Below are 19,508 nucleotides of genomic sequence, written 5' to 3'. Positions count from 1 at the left end.
AGAGAGTTGAGAATCAATTCGAGGAGTGACCGTGCTGGTTCAGGTACAGTCAGTACGATGCTGCAGAGGCCTGCAGCGCCTTCTCCACGTGTTTCTCCAATTCCTCCTCAAAGATCGGCGATGCCAAGATTAACTGGAATCCATGAAGCCTGACCAGATCCTCTTTAAAACAAAGAGAAGGATCAATGGTGGACATCAGGCCCGGTGGAGGCCATGGTGAAGCCCTGGGAAATGTGGAGAACTGACACTCCTCACTACAGAGCCATTCGGGGGGGGGGGGGGGGGGGCATCACAGGCAAGGCTGGTGCATTCCTGTTCCCGGCATCATGCATAGACGGGGACCGATGTCGATGCTTCTTCAGCTTCCCTCAATGATCGGCTCAGTCCTTCCTCAGTGCAGAGACCAAAGACAAAGTCTTCAATCTGCAAGAGCTGAAGACCGGAAGGCTTATCTGCATGCTGCTCCCAGCACCCCCCGGCAGAGGACTCCAGAGGTCACAGCGAGCAATCCAGGGTTTGAACTCCACAGCTCCAGCTTCCAGAGGCCTCACATCCTTTGCAGTAGAAGAGGACCGGAAGCACACACCTAATGGTGCGTGAATCTCAAACCCTTCAAAAATCTTTGAGTGAAAATCCATTTAATGGTGGTTTTATTTATTTATTTTATTTATTTAAATTCTTTTGATATACCGATGCTCAAGACAAGTCTTATCGTACCGGTTTACAGCAGAACCAGGGGAAACCATTTAACTCAATGAAAAGAAAGTTACAATGAACAGGGAGTACAGTTCAGGATATTTAAGAGAGAGAGAAAAAAACACTTTAACATAACATTCCTAAAAGCAATGCAAGATAGTAAAAAACAATTGAGTAGTGTGGACAGCTAATTTAACATTTAATATAAATGTTATAAATAAATAAGTAATTCGAACATAACAGTTCCTTTGGATACTTGGCTGCGGAGGCATCACTATAGAATCTTATATAAATCCATTACTACCATCTACAAAGCATTCCATCAACTCTCTCCGCTTAACCTCCAAATCCCATTTAAAAAACATACCTCCATCAGACCTATCAGAGAGTACTACAGAGACTCATTACAGGTGCCTCCTGCAAAAACCTTTAACCATAGGACTCTCAGAGACAGGGCTTTCTCTACAGCAGGACCTACCTTGTGGAATTCTATCCCACCAGAACTGAGACAGGAACCTTGCCTCCCCACTTTCAGAAAAAGACTTAAAACCTGGCTATTCTTGAAAGCCTTTCCAGACACCAACTGAACCCACTCTCAACTCAAGCAACTAAGAACTCCCGTCAGGGTAATCAACAACCTTTGACAACTCAATAATGTTCTCTCTTTTTTTTTTTTTTTAATGAGGCAGGTTTTTTTACCTTTGTTTTATTTACCTTGGTCATTCTTTTGTTATCTCAGTGTTAATCTCTCTTTTGCCTTCTCTTCATTCCAAGTTGCATTTTATCCCTGTTTTATTGTAACTGCTACCTTATTCTTCTATCACATGTTAATGTTTTTAAGTTATTAAGTATTTATTCTGTTGTCACACCTTGTTATTTGTAAACCGGCATGATGCGACTCCCATCGCGAATGCCGGTATATAAGAAATTTAAATAAATAAATAAATAAAATCATACCGAGGCAATGACCTGGGCCAGGAATGGGGCATTGGCAAGGGAAGTGGTTATAGGCGCGGAGAAAAGGTGATGGGAGCGGAGTAGGAGACATTGCTAGTTGGGGAGTGTCTCCTCAGGGGAAGGCTTGAGAGAACAGCCAAGTTTTCAGTTTCTTTCTAAAGGAGAGATGGCATTGTTCCTGGCATATATCTGGGGGTAATGAGTTCCTTGATGTGGTCCCGCGGTGGACAGTGCTCGTTTTTGAATGGAGTTGTGAATGATGGATTTGTTTGGGGCGCCTAGAGAGATCCTTTGTATGCAGATCTGATCGGTCTGGTGGAGGTATGGAGTTCGAGAGGGATTATGAGTTGGAGTGAGGAGTAATGATAGATGGTTTTGTGGATTATGGTCAAGGTCTTGAACAGTATTCTATAGTGGATGGGAAGCCAGTGTAGGTGTTTAAGTATCGGTGTGATGTGGTCCTTGCGACGAGAATTTGTGAGGATCCTGGGTGCTGCTGGTTGAAGAGGTCTGGTAAGTATAGCTTTGGGAAATCTTTGGACTTAAAAATTTAGGAGAAAGGTGAAATTAAGGGATATATTCTTTAGAGTCTGTGTGTGTCTGAGATAATCAGCAAGCGAGAGGTAGTTAATTCTAGTTTTTGTCTTTCCCACCCACCCCTACTCAACCCTTCATTTTTAGGCAGGAGACACTTTCTAATTAAAAATCAATCAGGTTCTTATCTAAATTATACTATTGCACCAGTTCTTGTTGAGAGTTTAATCATCCTCTTGTAGGACACTAGCAGATTAATTAGTAAATACACCTGTAAATTTAAAGTACTCTAATTCCAACTCCCTTAGTATCCTAAACTTAACTAGGAACTCAACAAAATTAAGATGAAGGTAGCAGTCCAGCAGCAAGATTTTTTTACCTGCTGGTGAGAGATTCGATGTATGCACCGGGTGCAAAGAGCTCCTGGCTCTCAGGGAATGAGTCCAATTTCTGGAGGCTTGAATGGCAGACTTGGAGGAGCTGAGGCAGACAGAGGTGTACACTGATGAGACCTTCAGGGACATAGTAGCCAAGTCCCAAATCCAGTCTGGCAGCCCCAGTACTGCCTTGGATGAGAAACGTCTCCCGGTTTGAGAACATCACCCTGGTATAGCAGGAAGTGATCCTGTAGCAAGGACCTGCTCTCCAGGTGATGTGTTGTCCTCTTACACTGAGGACAAGTAACCCAGGAGGGAAGGGTTAGATCTGCCATCATAGTTGGTGATGCGATTGTTAGAAATGTAGATAGCTGGATGGCTGCTGGACATGAGGACCGCCTGGTAACTTGCGTGCCTGGTGCAAAGGTGGTGGACCTCACGCATCACCTTGATAGGATTACAGACCGTGCTGGGGAGGAGCCAGCTGTCGTGGTACATGTGGGCATCAACAACATAGGAAAATGTGGGAGAGAGATTCAGGAAGCCAAATTTAGGATTTTTAGGCCGAAAGCTGAAATCCAGAACCTCCAGGTCTGAAATGTTTCCTGTTCCACGTGCAGGTCCCCAGAGGCAGGCAGCGCTCTGAAGTCTCAATGCGTGGATGAGAAGATGGTGCAGGGAAGATGGATTCAGTTTTTAAAGAACTGGGGTACCTTTTGGGGAAGGAGGAGACTTTTCCGAAAGAATGGGCTCTACCTTAACCAGAGTGGAACCAGGCTGCTGGCACTAACTTTTAAAAGGGAGATAAAGCAGCTTTTAACCTAGAACGAGGGGGGGAAACTGACAGTCGCTCACCAGTGCATGGTTCGGAGGAATGTATCCTTGAAGGATACTAATGAAACAGGAGAGTTAGGGCATCCCAACAGAGAGGTTCCAATAAAAGCTAGCGTAGTCCATGTGCCTATACGTAAAAAATCACCTGAGCTAAAGATTTGCAAATTATCCCTATCAACTGAAAAGCAGATCGTTAATACAAACAAAAACCACACTTTGAAATGTCTGTATGCCAATGCCAGAAGTCTAAGAAGTAAGATGGAAGAGTTAGAGTGTATAGCAGTAAATAAGATTGACATAATTGGCATCTCAGAGACATAGTGAAGGAGGATGAAACCTATTGGCGACAAGCTGGCCAATGTCGGCACTTTATTCACAGGAATTGAGAGGAACCAAGAGTAATATCAAAACAGTTTATTGATGAGAATATCAATTCAGCTAAGTGACATTTACAAATTGCAAGCTAAATATTATTTTTGCTGTTACTCTTTGTGGGGAACGTTGAAGTGTTTTTTTTTTTTTTAATTCATTGGTTCATATACACTTCTTGTGGTCTCATGCAGGACTTTAAAAAAAAAAGAAAAAATACCAATATGAATAAGTTATTTGAAGTGATTGTTAATAAAAGTTGGTTGGAGTTTTTTTGGACCAATGACTGAAATAGAGCAAGTTTTTAAAGTGGATGGTACTTGCTATTATTCTGAGGTCTTTTTCCTCCATTATTTTGGATCAGAGTTTCAATTCACTGGTTGATATCACGATTGGTAGTACACTCAGAGAAAATATTTTAAGCTTGGAGAAGATACAGCTGAGGGGGGATATAATAGAGGTCTTTAAAATCATGAAAGGTCTAGAATGGATAGATGTAAATTGGTTATTTACACTTTTGGATAATAGAAGGACTAGAGGGCACTGCATAAAGTTAGCAAGTAGCACATTTAAAACTAATTGGAGAAAATTCTTTTTCACTCAATGCACAATAAAGCTCTGGAATTTGTTGCCAGAGGATGTGGTTAGTGCAGTTAGTGTAGCTGGGTTTAAAAAAGGTCTGGTTAAGCTCTTGGAGGAGAAGTCCATTAACTGCTATTAACCAAGCTGACTTAGGGAATGGCCTCTGCTACTACTGCCATCAGTAGCATGGGATCTTCTTAGTGTTTGGGTACTTGCAAGGTTCTTGTAGCCTTGTTTGGCTACTGTTGGAAACAGGATGCTGGGCTTGATGGACTCTTGGTCTGACCCAGTATGGCAATTTCTTATGTTCTTATGGACCATCTCCGGAGTCCCTGGAAGTCATCAATGCTGATGGAGCAGATGTTGATGGCTCAACAGCCATTGGTGTGGTTCAGAAGTCCCTCGATGCTGATGGATTGGCCTTTCCAGAGCCCAAAACGTTGGTCCATTTTCTCCAACTGGGCCCAATGTTCTTTAGGGGTCATCACAGCAGACTAGGGGCAGCCCCAGATGTCATGCAATGCCCCCAGGCAGAGGACACATCTATCATGGGAAGCTGCAATAGATAGTCTCCCGCACTGAGGGCACTGCTGAAACAAAGATGAAATGGCATCGCAAAATAAAAAGGACACGATATCAAATTTGATGGCAGCAGTCATCAAGCACCAAGTGCACCAATACCCCTGGGATAGAGACAAAGTGAAACTTACCAAAACGTAGAAAGTCCTATTTAAAGACAATAGAAGGGAGGAACCAGGGGACTCCATGTCAACCACACAATCCTGATGATATTCTTTACAGCGAAAAAATGCCAGGAAAACAAAGAAAAGGAGAGAAATTTGAGAGATTAAATGCTACCGTGAAACACTGGGCTCCATGGAAAAGACTGAAAGGACTCCATGTGGCTGCATGGTAAAATGCATGCCTGAATATGGTCAGAGAGGCTCAGTCAAAGTGCCGGGCTCCATCGGATAGTGTCACCCATGTGTGAAGACTGCCATCCTGCTTGTCCTCAGAGTAAAGTAGAAAATAGAGAACTCATATATGCATGTGGGAAAAGACAGAAAAAGAAGAGTATGACTACAGGGTCGCCTATGATAGATAGAGTTTTGAGGGGGGATCATGGAAGTGGTTTGGGGGATTATAAAACTTGGCATTTTTTCTTTTGTATACTGTATTTAAAATTGTTGTACATCACAAAGGGCAGGTTTTTGTGCAGATATGAAAGTATATAAAGAAATGAACTGAATGGAATGTAAAGTTAACAGGTGGCCCAATCCAACCTCTGGGGTTGCAGATAACTAGCACTGTGGAACCTTATAAGCATAGTGAGATGCAGAGCTGTGAGTAGAGAGGCAAAACACTGTTAGGGGCAACAAAGGATAAAAAGAGAGGAAAAAGGAATCAAATTGACTTGTCCCAGGTTTCAGAATCATTTGCTGCAGCATTTCCTCATACCTAATTTGCCCCCCCCCCTTTCAATATTCTTATTAACTCTGAAACAGTCTCCAATAGCCTTCTAACTTCTGGACTCTGCTTCATCTGTTCTGCTGTTTGAACTTCACATGGCCAGCAGATCCCACAAAACTATGAAGCCCTGGCCAATTCAAACCACAATATGGTTGGAGTGATACCAGGCAGTTAAAAGACAGATGGAGTCCTCTGTATGAGTTAGGAGGAACACATCCCCCCTTCCCCCTAATACGTTTTCTCTACAGATACCACTGTTCTGCTTACATTTACATTGTTAGGTAAAAAGAGAGGCAATCCAAAGAAGCTGTATTCTCCTATGTAAATGGTACAAGAATTTTTTTTCTCACATTTAACATTCTTCACTCATTCAGGATCATCTTCAGTCTGACTTTACAACTGTCATGGTTGACCTGTTTTATCAACTCTTGTTGCTCACGTATGTTGTCTGGAAGCAGGAAATGTCTGTCTGAAATCAAGGTGGATTAGCTGCTTTCAATTTATGTTAAACCCTTTTCATTTCCAGACACATCCTCTAGAAGCTCTAAAGAGCCTTACAGAAATGCCATGCTCTTCAGTTTTGTTGTTTATTCTCTGCTTATGTAAAAGTCACTTCTTGTTTAATATTCTTCTTGCTAACCTGAAATAGCTTACCTATTTTTTGCAATGTATATCACAAACATTTTAAGTAAAATATTTTCATTTTCTTGAGCATTTATCGCAAGAGCATTTCTTATTCACAGAACTAATGGAAATTTCCTTTTGGTGTGCCTGATAAATGATTCTTTAGACATACTGAAAGGGATACAAGGAAATGCAAATACAACAGAACTACAAGATTGTCAATCTTTCTCATAAAAATTTCCTTTTACATTCTGAAATAAAATATGTATCTGTGTGAATATTTATATAAATCAAGACTACAGATACCTAGAAATAAAGAGGGCAACATTTTATCATAGTGTCTCAAAAATTGCTAGTGATATTCTATAAAATTCTTCTACATTTAAATAAAAGGAAATGATGCAGAGACTTCTATTATGTCCTTAGTGAAAAAATACATGTCATATGGCTTTGCCTAGGATCTAAAAACTCTCAGCAAATACGAATATAACTAAACCAAGCTTGATGCTGATGATAAAATAATTAGAAAACTGAGAAACACCACCAAATAAATGGGAAGCAAACATCCCAATGAGTGTGGCAAATGAAGAAATATCTTCTGAATAGCAGAGATCTTCAAGGTCATTGGTTTGGCTGTAGGTCTCCTGATGAAGAATTTCTTCAAAATACTGAAGTCAGGGCTTGCAGCTTCAACAAAGATTTACAAAAGTTCATATAATTTCAGTCGCCAGTTTTTAGACAACCTAAGTACCCATGCAACTGACACTTTTGGTATCATGTTTACCTTGTTTGAAAATTTCAAAAATTTTCACATTTGAAGTTCAATTTGGAGGTTTAGACATTTTGGAAAGAGACGTTTTGAAAAGAAAAAAAAACTTTAGCAAATGACAAGGGGTGGAGTTATTCACTAAGAACATTACAATGAAGCCCCATGTTTGATGCCTTTTCAAAAAATTAAAAATATTTTTTTTTTCAAATATTGCTTAATTTCATTCCATGTTTATTGCTTGTTAGTACTATAGTAGATATGTGGTGCAGTAGTTCCTTAATCCATTGTCACAATTAGTTCACACAGTAATTAAACACCTGAAGAAAGGGCCTATGTGGTCTCAAAACCTCATGTATATCATATCTTATTTTGTTGGTCCAATAAATGGTATCATAACCTACAAAGATTACAATTTTCTGAACACTAGTATGATTACTAGAACACTATCACACAGTGAAAATAGCAGGTACCACAAAAGCATGTGTACAATGTTTGTGCAGCATGTTTGACACAGATTAGGAAGAAAACACTCTCTCAGTATTATAAAACTGCCATTGTAAAATTTTTCCATGAAAGATATAACTGTCAAAAACTTCAGCCAAAAACTGTCAAAAAGCCAAAAACTGTCAAAAACTTCAGCCAGCCAAAACATCACTAAGGAAGCGCGCACTATCTACAGCAGGCCGCCATCAATGGAATGCGCTCCCCACTGATCTACGACTAGAACCAAGCCATTCAGAGTTAAAAAAAAAAAGATAAAAACTTGGCTCTTCATCCAAGCTTACCCCAACACTTAAAGCGGCCTTGATGCTAGGACAGACTTAATCAATTTTCGATCTAGTCGGACTTCTAACATTGCTTCACTTGCTCAGCTTTGCCGCTCTTCGGCCGTTTTTCACACAATTCCCACTCAATGCTCATTCTCACACCAGAAGTCAAGGTTACAAGGCTACATCACTCAAGACAGAAGACATGGTTACCTCACCTATTGCACACACTATTCCCGTTACCACATTACAATTTGCCCTCTCACCCATTGTATTTTCACTTAGGCAGTCTCCAGGACCAATTCATATGCTAGAATATTCAGTCTGAGTTTATTTTATTTTTACAAGTTCTTTTACCCATCGGTTATATGTTTCATATTTAATCTCCTGCTTTTTGCTCCATGTTCTTTCACTTGTTTTATGTACCATATGTATTTATTTCATTCATTTGTTAATATGCACCTTTTTCATTCATCTGTTAATATGTACCTTTTTCAATCTGTTTTTTGTACTGCCTTTGGCTATTGTACAGCTGCATGCACAGCCTCTGGCTAATTTAGTTTTATGTAAACCAGAGTGATTTGTAACTCTTACAAGAACCCCGGTATATAAAAATTAAAAATAAATAAAAACTTCCACTTTATGTTTTTTGAAACGTCTGCTAAGGTGAAAATGTCTTCAAATGCAAGACTAGTGAATGAGCATTCCACTCATGCTACAGGATTCACCAGTGCTGCAATCTACTTTTCAAACCAAGGATCTTGAAATTTCGTACTTGTAATTTTCTGACTTCAAACCAGTGACTCTAGTACAAAGTTAAAGTGGCAATTCTTTTAGTTGAGCTAATAAATGAAACCTATTTCAGCCCAGCTGTTGATTTTTGTCCTTTTGTATCCTATCCTGTCATATGAAATACATCCCTGCAACCATAATATAGGAGCATAAAGAGGAAACAGACTTATTCAAGAGGGAAAAAGCAAAATGTTCCTTACCTGTAACAGATGTTCTCACAGGTCAGCAGGATGTTAGTCCTCACATATGGGTGACATCACAGGATGGAGCCCAATCACAGGACACTTTTGTCAAAGTTTCTAGAACTTTGACTGGCACCTACTGGGCACGCCCAGGATGGTATTAACCCTGCAACCAGCAGGGGTCCCCCTTCAGTCTTGTTTTAAAGCTAAAGTAAGTGCCAAAATAAAAATAAGAAAACATAACGAACCAATCACCACGGGGTGGTGGGCCTGCTTGACCTGTGAGAACACCTGTAACAGGTAACCAACATTTTGCTTTCCCACAGGTCAAGCAGGATGGTAGTCCTCACATATGGGTGAGTACCGAGCTGAGGATGTCCGAATATGCACCAAATGTACCCAAAGACATGCAACAGGCACAACAACTGGGGTGGAATTTGGTAGAGGGCATCCTGAACCCTAACAGGTAGGTAGAAGGGTGTTGGTACATCGAGTTGCAAAAAGGTTGTGCAAGACAGATTGGCCAAAGATGGAATCTTGTCTTCCAGCCTTGTCTAGACAATAATGGGCTGTAAATGTATGGAGAGAACTCCAGGTAGCAGCCCTACAAATATCAGGAAGCGGCACCGAGCGAAGGTGCTCTACAGAAGTTGCCATGGCCCTGCCCGAGTGTGCTTTAACACGGTCCTGAAGTGGAATGCCTGCTTGCTGATAGCAAAAAGAAATGCAGTCCGCTAGCCAGGAGGAGAGAGTCTGCTTACCCACAGGTTGACCCAAACTGATGGAAGCAAAGGAAACAAACAATTGAGTACTTTGCCTGTGGGCAGCTATACGGTCTAGGTAGAATGCTAGAGCCCATTTGCAGTCGAGGGTATGCAGAGCCTGCTCTCCTGGATTGGAATGGGGCCTGGGAAAGAAGGTGGGTAGTATGATGGATTGATTAAGGTGAAACTCCGATACTACCTTAGGCAAGAACTTAGGGTGAGTACGGAGTACCGCCCGGTCCTGAGAAGTTTAGTGTAAGGCGGATAGGTAACTAGGGCCTGTAACTCACTAACTCTGCGAGCAGATGTTATTGCCAAAAGGAATAACACTTTCCATGTGAGAAAGCGAAGATGACAGGATTAGAGAGGCTCAAAAGGTGGTTTCATGAGCCGACCCAAAACTACTGCGTCCTCTACTGCGGAGGACGCAGTAGAGGCTTGAGGTGAAGCAAGCCTTTCAGAAAACGTGTTACGAGAGGTTGAACCGAAATAGGAACGTCCCCGACACCTTTATGGAAGGCAGCCACCGCAGACATGCATTCAGATGGAGGAAGTTTTTAGACCTGATTCTGACAAGTGCCAGATATAGTCTAGAAACTTTGTGATGGAACAGGTAAAGGGATCAAGAGACTGAGAAGAACACCATGACTTAAACCTGTTCTATTTGTAAAGATAAGAATTTCTCGTGGAAGGCTTCCGTGAAGCAATCAGGACACGGAAAACTGGCTTCGAAAGGTTAAGAGGCTGCAGGATTAACCTTTCAACATCCAGGCCGTCAGGGATAAGGCCTGAAGATTGGGGTGGCGTAGGCACCCGTTGTTCTGCGTGATCAGAAGCGGGTCCTTCCCCAGGGGAATGTGCCTGCAAATGGAGAGGTCCTGAAGAATCGGAAACCACACTTGACGTGGCCAGTGAGGTGCGATCAGGATCATGCTTCCCCTGTCCTGATGTAGCTTCACGAGAGTCTTCGAGAGAAGTGAAAGTGGAGGGAATGCATAGAGGAGACTGGCGGCCCATGAGAGGGAGAACACATCTCTTGGCTGTGAGTGTTGGCTGCGAGTGAGGGAGCAATAGTTCTCTACTTTGTGGTTTTGAGGTGACGCAAAGAGGTCTATGTGAGGGTAACCCCAACATTGGAATATCAAGTCCGCTACTGTGGGATTGAGAGACCACTCGTGTGGTCGAAAGGTGCGACTCAGCTTGTCTGCCAACACATTGTCCCTCCCGGCAAGTAGGTGGCCCTGACGTACATCGAGTGGGAGAGGGCTTCCGCCCATATCTGTGCAGCCTCCTGACACAGGAGGCGGGAGCCTGTTCCTCCTTGTTTGTTTATGTACCACATGGCCACCTGGTTGCCCGTTTGAATCAGGATGACCTGGTTAGAGAGGCGATCCTGAAATACTCTGAGAGCATATCTGATTGCTTGTAGCTTCAGGAAATTGACCTGGTGTTTGGCTTCCAGTGGAGACCAAGACCCTTGAGTTTGTAATTTGGCAATGTGTGCTCCCCAACCGATGTTGAAGGCATCTTTTGTAAGGGTTATTTGAGGGTCTGGAGCTTGAAAAGGCAGGCCTTGAAGGAGAATGGCCTGATTCCTCCACCAAACTAGAGATAGACGAAGTGGGTTGATTATGTGGACAACAGCTGATAGTGGTTGAGATGACTGAATCCACTGTGACCTTAGAGTCCACTGTAGGATCCTCATGGCGAGATGAGCCATGGGAGTGACGTGTACTAAGGACACCATGTGTCCTAGCAAGACCAGAACGTGACGTGCAGTGGAGCGCTGTCGAGACTGCAGCTGATGGGTGAGAGAGGAGATAAGAGCTCATTCTCGAGGAAGAAATGCCTTCGCCTTGAGGGTGTTCAAGTCTGCTCCTATGAACGACAGGCTTTGCAATGGGACCAAGATGGACTTTGGATAATTGATGAGAAACCCCAGAGAGATCAGGGTGTGCAAGGTCAGACTTAGGGACGTCAAAACAGCTTGCTGTGTGGGAGCCCTGATCAACCAATCGTCGAGATAGGGGTAGACGTGGACACCTTGAGTTCTGAGGAACGCTGCTGCTACTACAAGGCACTTGGTGAAGACTCGTGGAGCAGAGGCTAGGTCAAATGGTAGTACTCGATATTGGTAGTGCTTTGGGCCTACGAGAAATTGCAGAAATCTCCAATGAGACGGGGTTATTGAGATATGCGTGTAAGCATCCTGGAGGTCTAGAGAACAGAGCCAGTCTCCCCTTTGTAGAAGGGGGAGGAGGGAACCCAAGGTCACCATCTTGAACTTTTCTCTTTGGAGGAACATGTTTAAGGCTTGAAGATCTAGTATCGGGCGTACGCCACCTGACTTTTTTGGGATTAGAAAATACCGAGAGTAGAATCCGAGGCCCTCACTAGGGCCTGTAACTCACTAACTCGCAGAGTTAGTGAGTTACAGGCCCTAGTTACCTATCCGCCTTACACTAAACTTCTCAGGACCGGGCGGTACTCTGCACTCACCCTAAGTTCTTGCCTAAGGTACATCGAGTGGGAGAGGGCTTCCGCCTATTGCTCTGGAGCCTATTGCTCTGGACTGGAGGAGGAGGGAAATCTCCTGTTCCAGGAGCAGTGAATGGTCTGATGTTCTCCACGTCAGTCAAGGTGGGGAGTCCGGTGGAACGGCAAGAAAATTGAGATGATAACCTTGAGTTATTATAGTGAGCACCCACTGGTCTGTGGTGACTGAGTGCCAGATGTGGCTGAAGTGGCACAATCGGTCTCCCACTGGTACATGGTTTAGTGGAGTCTGAATGCTGCGCTCTAGAAAAAAGTCAAAAACCAGATGCTGGACCTAGTTGAGAAGTTGTTTGCGGCTTTTCCCTGTGAGGTTGCCTGGACTGGCCTTAACTGATAAGGCTTAGTAGAGCGACATTTGGATGGAGGAGGATAAGATTTCCTTTGGTGGTAAAAGGATTTCTTGGGCTCCTTTCTGAATGTTTGCTTAGCAGGATATTCAGAAGGTAGCAAGGAGAGTTGGCGAAGAGTCTCATGGTGATCCTTGAGTTGCGCCACTGTCTTTTGTATTTGCTCACCAAAAAGATTATCTCCAGTGCAAGGCAAATCAGATAGTCTATCCTGGACCTCAGGCCGTAGGTCGGACGACTTTAGCTAGGCCCATCGCCTTGCAGAAATGGCTGTTGCTAAGACCTGGGAAGCGGTGTCAAAAACATCATAGGCAGATCTTATCTCATGCTTGCCCGCTTCTAAACCCTTTTGAGCTAGGGTGTGAAATTGGTCTTGAGACTGTTGAGGTAGGGACTCAGCAAAGTCCTGTATTTATTTAAAGAGGACCCTGTTGTACTGGGTCATATATAGTTGATAAGAGGCGATGCGGGATATAAGCATAGCCCCTTGAAAGATACGACGACCTATAGCATCCAGGAATTTTTGTTCCTTTCCTGGAGGATAGGAAGAATGAGGCTTGGCTCTTCGGGCTTTCTTTTGGGCTGACTCAACAACCACTGAATGGTGGTCCAATTGGGACTTCTGGAAACCAGGAGTTGACTGGACTAGGTATGTAGTGTCAGCTTTCCGATTGACTGGTGCCACAGAACCAGGATGTTCCCAATTCCTTTTGAGAAGATCCAGGAGGTCGTCATGGATGGGAATAGATGTTAGTTCTTTAGGAGCATCTAAAAATTGAAGCTCCATCATCTGATGTCAGTCATCTTGTTCTGTCTGAAGCTGAAAAAGAACCACTTCAGCCATTTCCTTCACAAAATTAATGAAGGACAAGTCCACTGGCAGAGAATGCTTCCTGCTTTCAGCAGGAGAGGGTGGCGATGGCAAGTCATCGGTATCCTGGGATGAATCGTCAGTCCAGGTATCGTAGGGATCATCTCCAGCACCCCCAGGGTACTTGGAGGGATGAAAAATTGGTATACTTGAAGGTCCCGGCGAGGCACCGAAGGCATCGATGGTGTCATCGGTGGCTCCGAGGGCATCGATGGACGGGATTGGTGGAACCGATGGAAACAAAGATGCAATCGGTGAAACCGATGATCTAGGCATCGGAAGCATTCCTGATGACGGAAGGAACGGTGTTTCTCCTTCGTCTGCCAATAAAAGAGGAATCGGAGAGGAAGGCACCAGGTCCATTGGAATCGTCTGATCCCTCGGAGGAAAAGAGGCGATCAGCGCTTCCATTCTCATGAGTAACGGTGCTAGCACTACTGGAATGGGATCGGCTACCGGTTCAGGCATCGGTACCAGTATCGGCGTCGATGGAACCTTGAAGCCTTGCATCGCTTTGCCGATGGCCTCCTGAATCATCTGATCCAGTTTCTTCCGGAAACCTGGAGCACGAGCCCCGATGCCGGAGAAGGAGGCGGCGGAGGCGTAGACGGAGGGACCACCGTTGGAGGTGGAATCGCGGCTCCTATCACTGGTCCCGATGAAAGTTGCCTCGGTGACCCTGAACCAGATAGGGACGGTGCCTTTTCTGGCCGGGCTATCTTCGATGGCGGTTCAGACGAGGACGACGTCGAGGCCTTGCCTGCATCGACCATCTGAGACCTGCGATGTCGATGCCGATGCTTTTCTCGACGGTCACCTCTGTCCTTTTCATGAGGGGGAACAGAGGGTGTCGATGGCCGTGGAGTCGTCTATGCTGGTCGGACACCGGTTGGTGCCCGATGATGGTGCGACATAGACGGTGTCGGTTCAGACAACGTCGATGCTATGGACAGCGTCGGGGTTTTTGAGCGAAAGAGAAGTTCCATTTTCTCCATTCTAGCCTTGCGACCTTTAGGTGTCATAAGGGCACATTTGGTGCAAGTAAGGACATCATGCTCGCTACCCAGACCCATTACACATACCCGGTGAGGGTCAGTAATGGACATTGTACGGGTGCAGTCCGGGCATCAACGGAACCCCAACGCCATGGCCTGTGAAAACATTTAGCCGCGGTGGGGTCAATAGCCAGTAGGCCATGAAGGCCAAACTCGACGGGAATCGACAGGAATCGGGTAAAAAAACTTACCGGACCACCGCAGACGTAAAAATGAAAGCGGGGGACCCCTGTTGGGTAAAAAGTTGTATAGTAATTCCGTGAGGAAAATTCCTGTCAGGAATCTCTGTGGAGCTCCTTAAGCCGCGTGGCTACTGCTGCACGGAAAAAAGAAGACTGAAGGGGGACCCCTACTGGTTGCAGGGTTAGTGCCATCCTGGGCATGCCCAGTAGGTGCCAGTCAAAGTTCCAGAAACTTTGACAAAAGTGTTCCGTGATTGGGTTCCATCCAGTGATGTCACCCATATGTGAGGACTACCATCCTGCTTGACCTGTGAGAAAACTTTTTTCACAAAACATTTTATAATAGGTGCTTCATTTTGGAATTTTGAAGGTTTCAAACTGCCATCAAAAATTCTTGCAAATACTGCAGTCTCATTTTGCCAACCAGACAGTTAAGAATCTAACTTGCACTCAATTCAAGAGCTTTAGCATTGACCTCAAGCACAGATATCCTGACAGAAAGTGACCTGTGATACCCCTACAACTGGTTTCTTTCCTATATTATTTCACTGCATAAAAGAAACATTCAACCATGAATAGACAAAGTGAAGGTAAGGTAAGTAGTGTTTTCATATATTATTTCAAGAACATTTAATTCTATAAAGGTTACACTAATAAGCACACCTCTTCTGCAGCTGCTTCAGAAAGCAAACCTTCTTTCTGAGCACAGGTCACATGAAAATATGCTCTGCACATCCCAGCATCACAGCTAATGCAAACACCAGTTCTGGCAAAACGAGGATCTTCACAGAAACTGCATTCCTGCAAGAGTGAACAGAACCACCAAAGCATAATTAAGTGCAAGAATGAACAGATGTAGTATCAAAGTTTAATATTTCATACGTTTAGCATTTTTTAAAAATAGGGTTGTTTGCTGTATGTGGTTTTATTTTAAAGTAGTAAGTAGATAAGAGAGAGTAAGAGATAATTCAAATCAATGTTAAAGCCATTATGTAAAAAAAAGACCAAGTTATTTGTGTTAGGGTGCTCTCTTCTGTACTGGTTCTACATACACACACACGTTACTGTACAACAAAACCAGAATGTGCTCTCTCCTGCACTGAAATTACTTCACAGTCTCTTCAAACAAATAGTTGATATCAGTTCTTTATCTAGCCCATGCTTTCCCTGCTGTGGGGAACATCACATTATTCTTTGTACATTTAATAAAAGAATAAAAAATGAGTAGCAAAATATATTTCCTGCCAATAGTGTGTGTCACAACTTACTTTTGCTTTGGCAGTTTCCACCTGTCCCATGGACTATCAGCTGAATCAGAATTTGCCTCTCTTTGGCTCCACCGCCATTAGCCATCATTCATTCATAAGTAATTAAGGAATTTCCACTTATTTTAACATCCCCTACCAATCACTGAAGTGACTGTCTTTAGTCATGTCATGAACCAGGGCTCCTTCTGGATCCTTGCAATCATTGGACCTAAACCCAGCCACTGGTATCCCCATTGCACAATGGCTAGTCCTCACTTTCCCACCTCCCAAACATTGCCTCTGCTGTATCCCCATGCCCAGCTGACCTGGGGAACAAAAGATCTGACCCGTGAATCAAACCCAGGATCTCAACAAAACAATGCACAGCATTACCACTAAGCTGGTCCCCACAAAAAAAAAAAAAAAAATCACACTTCAATCAGAAAAACACTAAAAAAAAACCCTCCAAGAACAAACTCTAATTCTATTACAGTAAAAAATATTCTATTTAAATAAGTTTAAGTAGGCAACTGCAGACGAGCCTTACAAAACACTATGCTGCATAAAAGAAAAACTACAAATTATAGAAAGAGAAGAAATGAGAAATTCCAAAAATAACAAAATGTAGTTTTGCAAAATCTGAGGGATATGCAGGTCCATGTGTCAGTAGAGGGCTTATTCCAGACTGCTGGTACAATTAATACACTAAACATTTGAAACTAGTAGAAAAATCTTAAGCAAGAAATGATATGGCTGTATTTGAGATGTTAACAGATCAGGCATTATTTTGTATTTGCTGGGTGAAAGGGATGAGGAGAAGAGAAAGTCAATAAGGAGGAAGTCGCAGTATTTCAGGCATGAAATCAGAAGAGGATAGACTAACTGATGGCAGGCAAAGAACAGACTAGAAAGGAATATCAACAAAAGCTTACAAGCTGCGCAAGCAACAGGATTTTGCAACAAGTACCACAAATTCTGTTTCACATTGTTAAAGGATTTTAATCTTACCTTGGCACCATACTTGGAATAATTCATTTCTGTAAGAGTTACTGGACGCAGTTTATCAATATCTCCAAATGCAACACCAGGGACATAAAGGGCACAGACAATGTGAACCCATCTTGAATACAAAATAAAAAAAAAGTCAACCAGTATGACTACAGAGAACCTGATACAGAATTCATGTATGAACTTTTTTTTTTTTTTAAAACAAGAAGCATCCAATATTTACTAACTTCTTGAAATTATGACATCACCAAGCAAATGAATAAAATAAGTTTAATTATAGAAAGCCATTCCATGAGTTAACAGAAACAGGGCTCAAGTTTAGGTAAAATATTTAAATGGGAACTGGCTGTCACCTAAACCAAAGAGAGCTGGTAATTTGCAATGGCTGAACACACAAAAGAAAAGCATGCATACAACATAAAATTTAATTCAACCTTCATTAGTGTTGCACAGTGGTATAGCATTTATATACAAAACAATAAAAATTCCAGCTGCTTCGGAACAGGACTAATGAAGGTTGAATTGAGTATTACTATCTATGCATGTGTTGGGAAGAAATTCAAGGAGTTATCAAGCAGCAACCCACCCTGGAGTTAAAAGCCATATTGGTCCTGATTTACTAAGCTTTCCCTTCACAGATACAAAATGGGAAATAAAGCCTTAGTGAATCAGGTCTTTTTGTTGCTTAGCAGCCAAGATGATTTTAGAAAAGGGGTACATTAGAAGATCGGTCCAACACCAGCACCTACTAGCCAGCTTTAGGTCCCATTATTGCAGAACAGAAAGGAGGCCTGGTGCAAGGCTTCCGGTCAAGGACTCCTGCTGCAATGACTGAGTTAAGTTAAGAAGAGATATAAAATAGGAGGAACATTCCTAGGTTGTGGAGAATGGAGGATCATTGCAACATAGCCCAACAAAGGCTTATTCCAACTGAGCTGGAAACCCCAAAAAATCAAAAAGAAACTGAAGGGTCCAAAAAAAAAAAAAAGGGGGGGTGTTGAACATAGCATAGTTTGTGTCAACATTCAACTGACTGCTATCTGATAAGACCAATGTATATTAGTGAAATCTGAATCATAAATAAAGCTATTCCACTTTCAACAGAGGTCTTTTGTTCTTTCAAAAAATTATTAAATATACCTCAAACATATAAAATCCTCTTTAGAACATTAGAAGCTGATTGATCTCAAGAGTTGCATACTTTTCGTCTGAGTAAAAGCAAGTGTCTGTTTTTTTACTGATAAAAATGCTGTAATGTATGTCATGATTTTAAACGTGCTACATGATTGGATTTCGATGCCTTGAAAGAAATAACTGGGGAAAAAGGAACAAGTAATAAAAAGGGGGGGGGGAGAAGAGGAATTTCCTTCGGAGGTTTTTGCTAGTAAGTTTTAATACAACCTCCCAAATGCATCCTGCAGAGTTCAATACAAAGATACACATCTTCAACAAGCAGCTGCTTCTCAATTTAATTTGCAGTTTTTCATGCTCCACTGGTGTATTAAATGCTGCTGCACTCTGTAGGAGTTTATCTATGATAAACCCAACAGCTGGCTGCTTGCTTCATACTGACCTTCTTAAAATGTTTTAGTACATGTCACGCAAGTATTACAGTATAACAGATTTGAACTGCCATTTCAGCATGATTGGCACATGAGACTTTCATTTCCGCAACCACCTGAGTGTGAACTCCAACTTGAACCTTTATTTTTTAAAGCCTTAAGTCAGACAAGATTACAGCTGTGACAGTTTCAACTGTTTTTATACTAGTTGTAAATATTTTCCTATTCACTTGTTTTAGTGCTGCACATGCTTCAGAACCTTGTAATTAAGACAAATAGGGTAATCAGAGAAGAATAATGTTCCTTGCTACTTTGTCATCCATTTTGCATAGAGCAACATTGACAGAGGTTGATTAAGGAAAAATATCAAACAAAAAGAGGACAGCATTCACATTCTTAGATAGTGTAAGATAAATACAAATTTCAGAGATATTTTGCATTAAAATAACTTGAGCAATTAATTATATGGGGAAGTGGTATTTCATGCAGCAAGACAGCACTTAAGAATGCTCATGAAAGGGATGCAACAGGATAAAAAACTGACCAAAAAAATAAAGAACCATTTACATAAATAATACAAAGGAGGCGCTCTAACACATAAAAGTAGTTTACATTAATTTTTGATCTAATGCTTTTAAACTAAATTACATATGTAAGTGCTGAAAGTTCTCACATATCAAAATCAAGATAGCTACTAGAGGCAGACATCTGTAAAAATGCTCTGTTTGCTCTGCTTTATGGTGAACAAGGAACAAGGAGTGGCAATAGAAAACTGCTACAAACAATGGGCCAGCGTTTCCACACCCCTCTCCTGGAGGTATACCTAACCACAGTTGGATTTTCAGAATATCCATAATGAATATGCATGAAATAAGTAGCACATCACTGGAGACCCAGGCTACGCAAATCTACTGCATGCATATTCATTATGGCAACCCTTAAAACCCAACTAGATAGGTGTGT

General features: G+C 42.4%; 1 protein-coding gene across 10 annotated transcripts in view; it reads right to left on the bottom strand.

The window, feature by feature from the left end:
- The window catches only part of PHF14 (PHD finger protein 14), a 1,104,121-nt gene that overhangs the window by 898,158 nt on the left and 186,455 nt on the right, over positions 1 to 19,508 (bottom strand). For all 10 annotated transcript variants that reach the window (XM_029588971.1, XM_029588965.1, XM_029588970.1 and 7 more), the window contains exons 6-7: positions 16,984 to 17,095; positions 15,392 to 15,529 (exon numbers count right to left, since the gene is read on the bottom strand). In XM_029588971.1, the coding sequence (XP_029444831.1) occupies positions 15,392 to 15,529; positions 16,984 to 17,095 (250 nt within the window). The remainder of the gene's footprint in view (positions 1 to 15,391; positions 15,530 to 16,983; positions 17,096 to 19,508) is intronic.

This window comes from Rhinatrema bivittatum, chromosome 2, assembly GCF_901001135.1.
Source record: "Rhinatrema bivittatum chromosome 2, aRhiBiv1.1, whole genome shotgun sequence".
Classification (NCBI taxonomy): Eukaryota; Metazoa; Chordata; class Amphibia; order Gymnophiona; family Rhinatrematidae; genus Rhinatrema; species Rhinatrema bivittatum.
The sequence above is the reverse complement of the archived record's forward strand: the minus strand, read 5'-3'. Positions and strand labels throughout refer to the sequence as shown.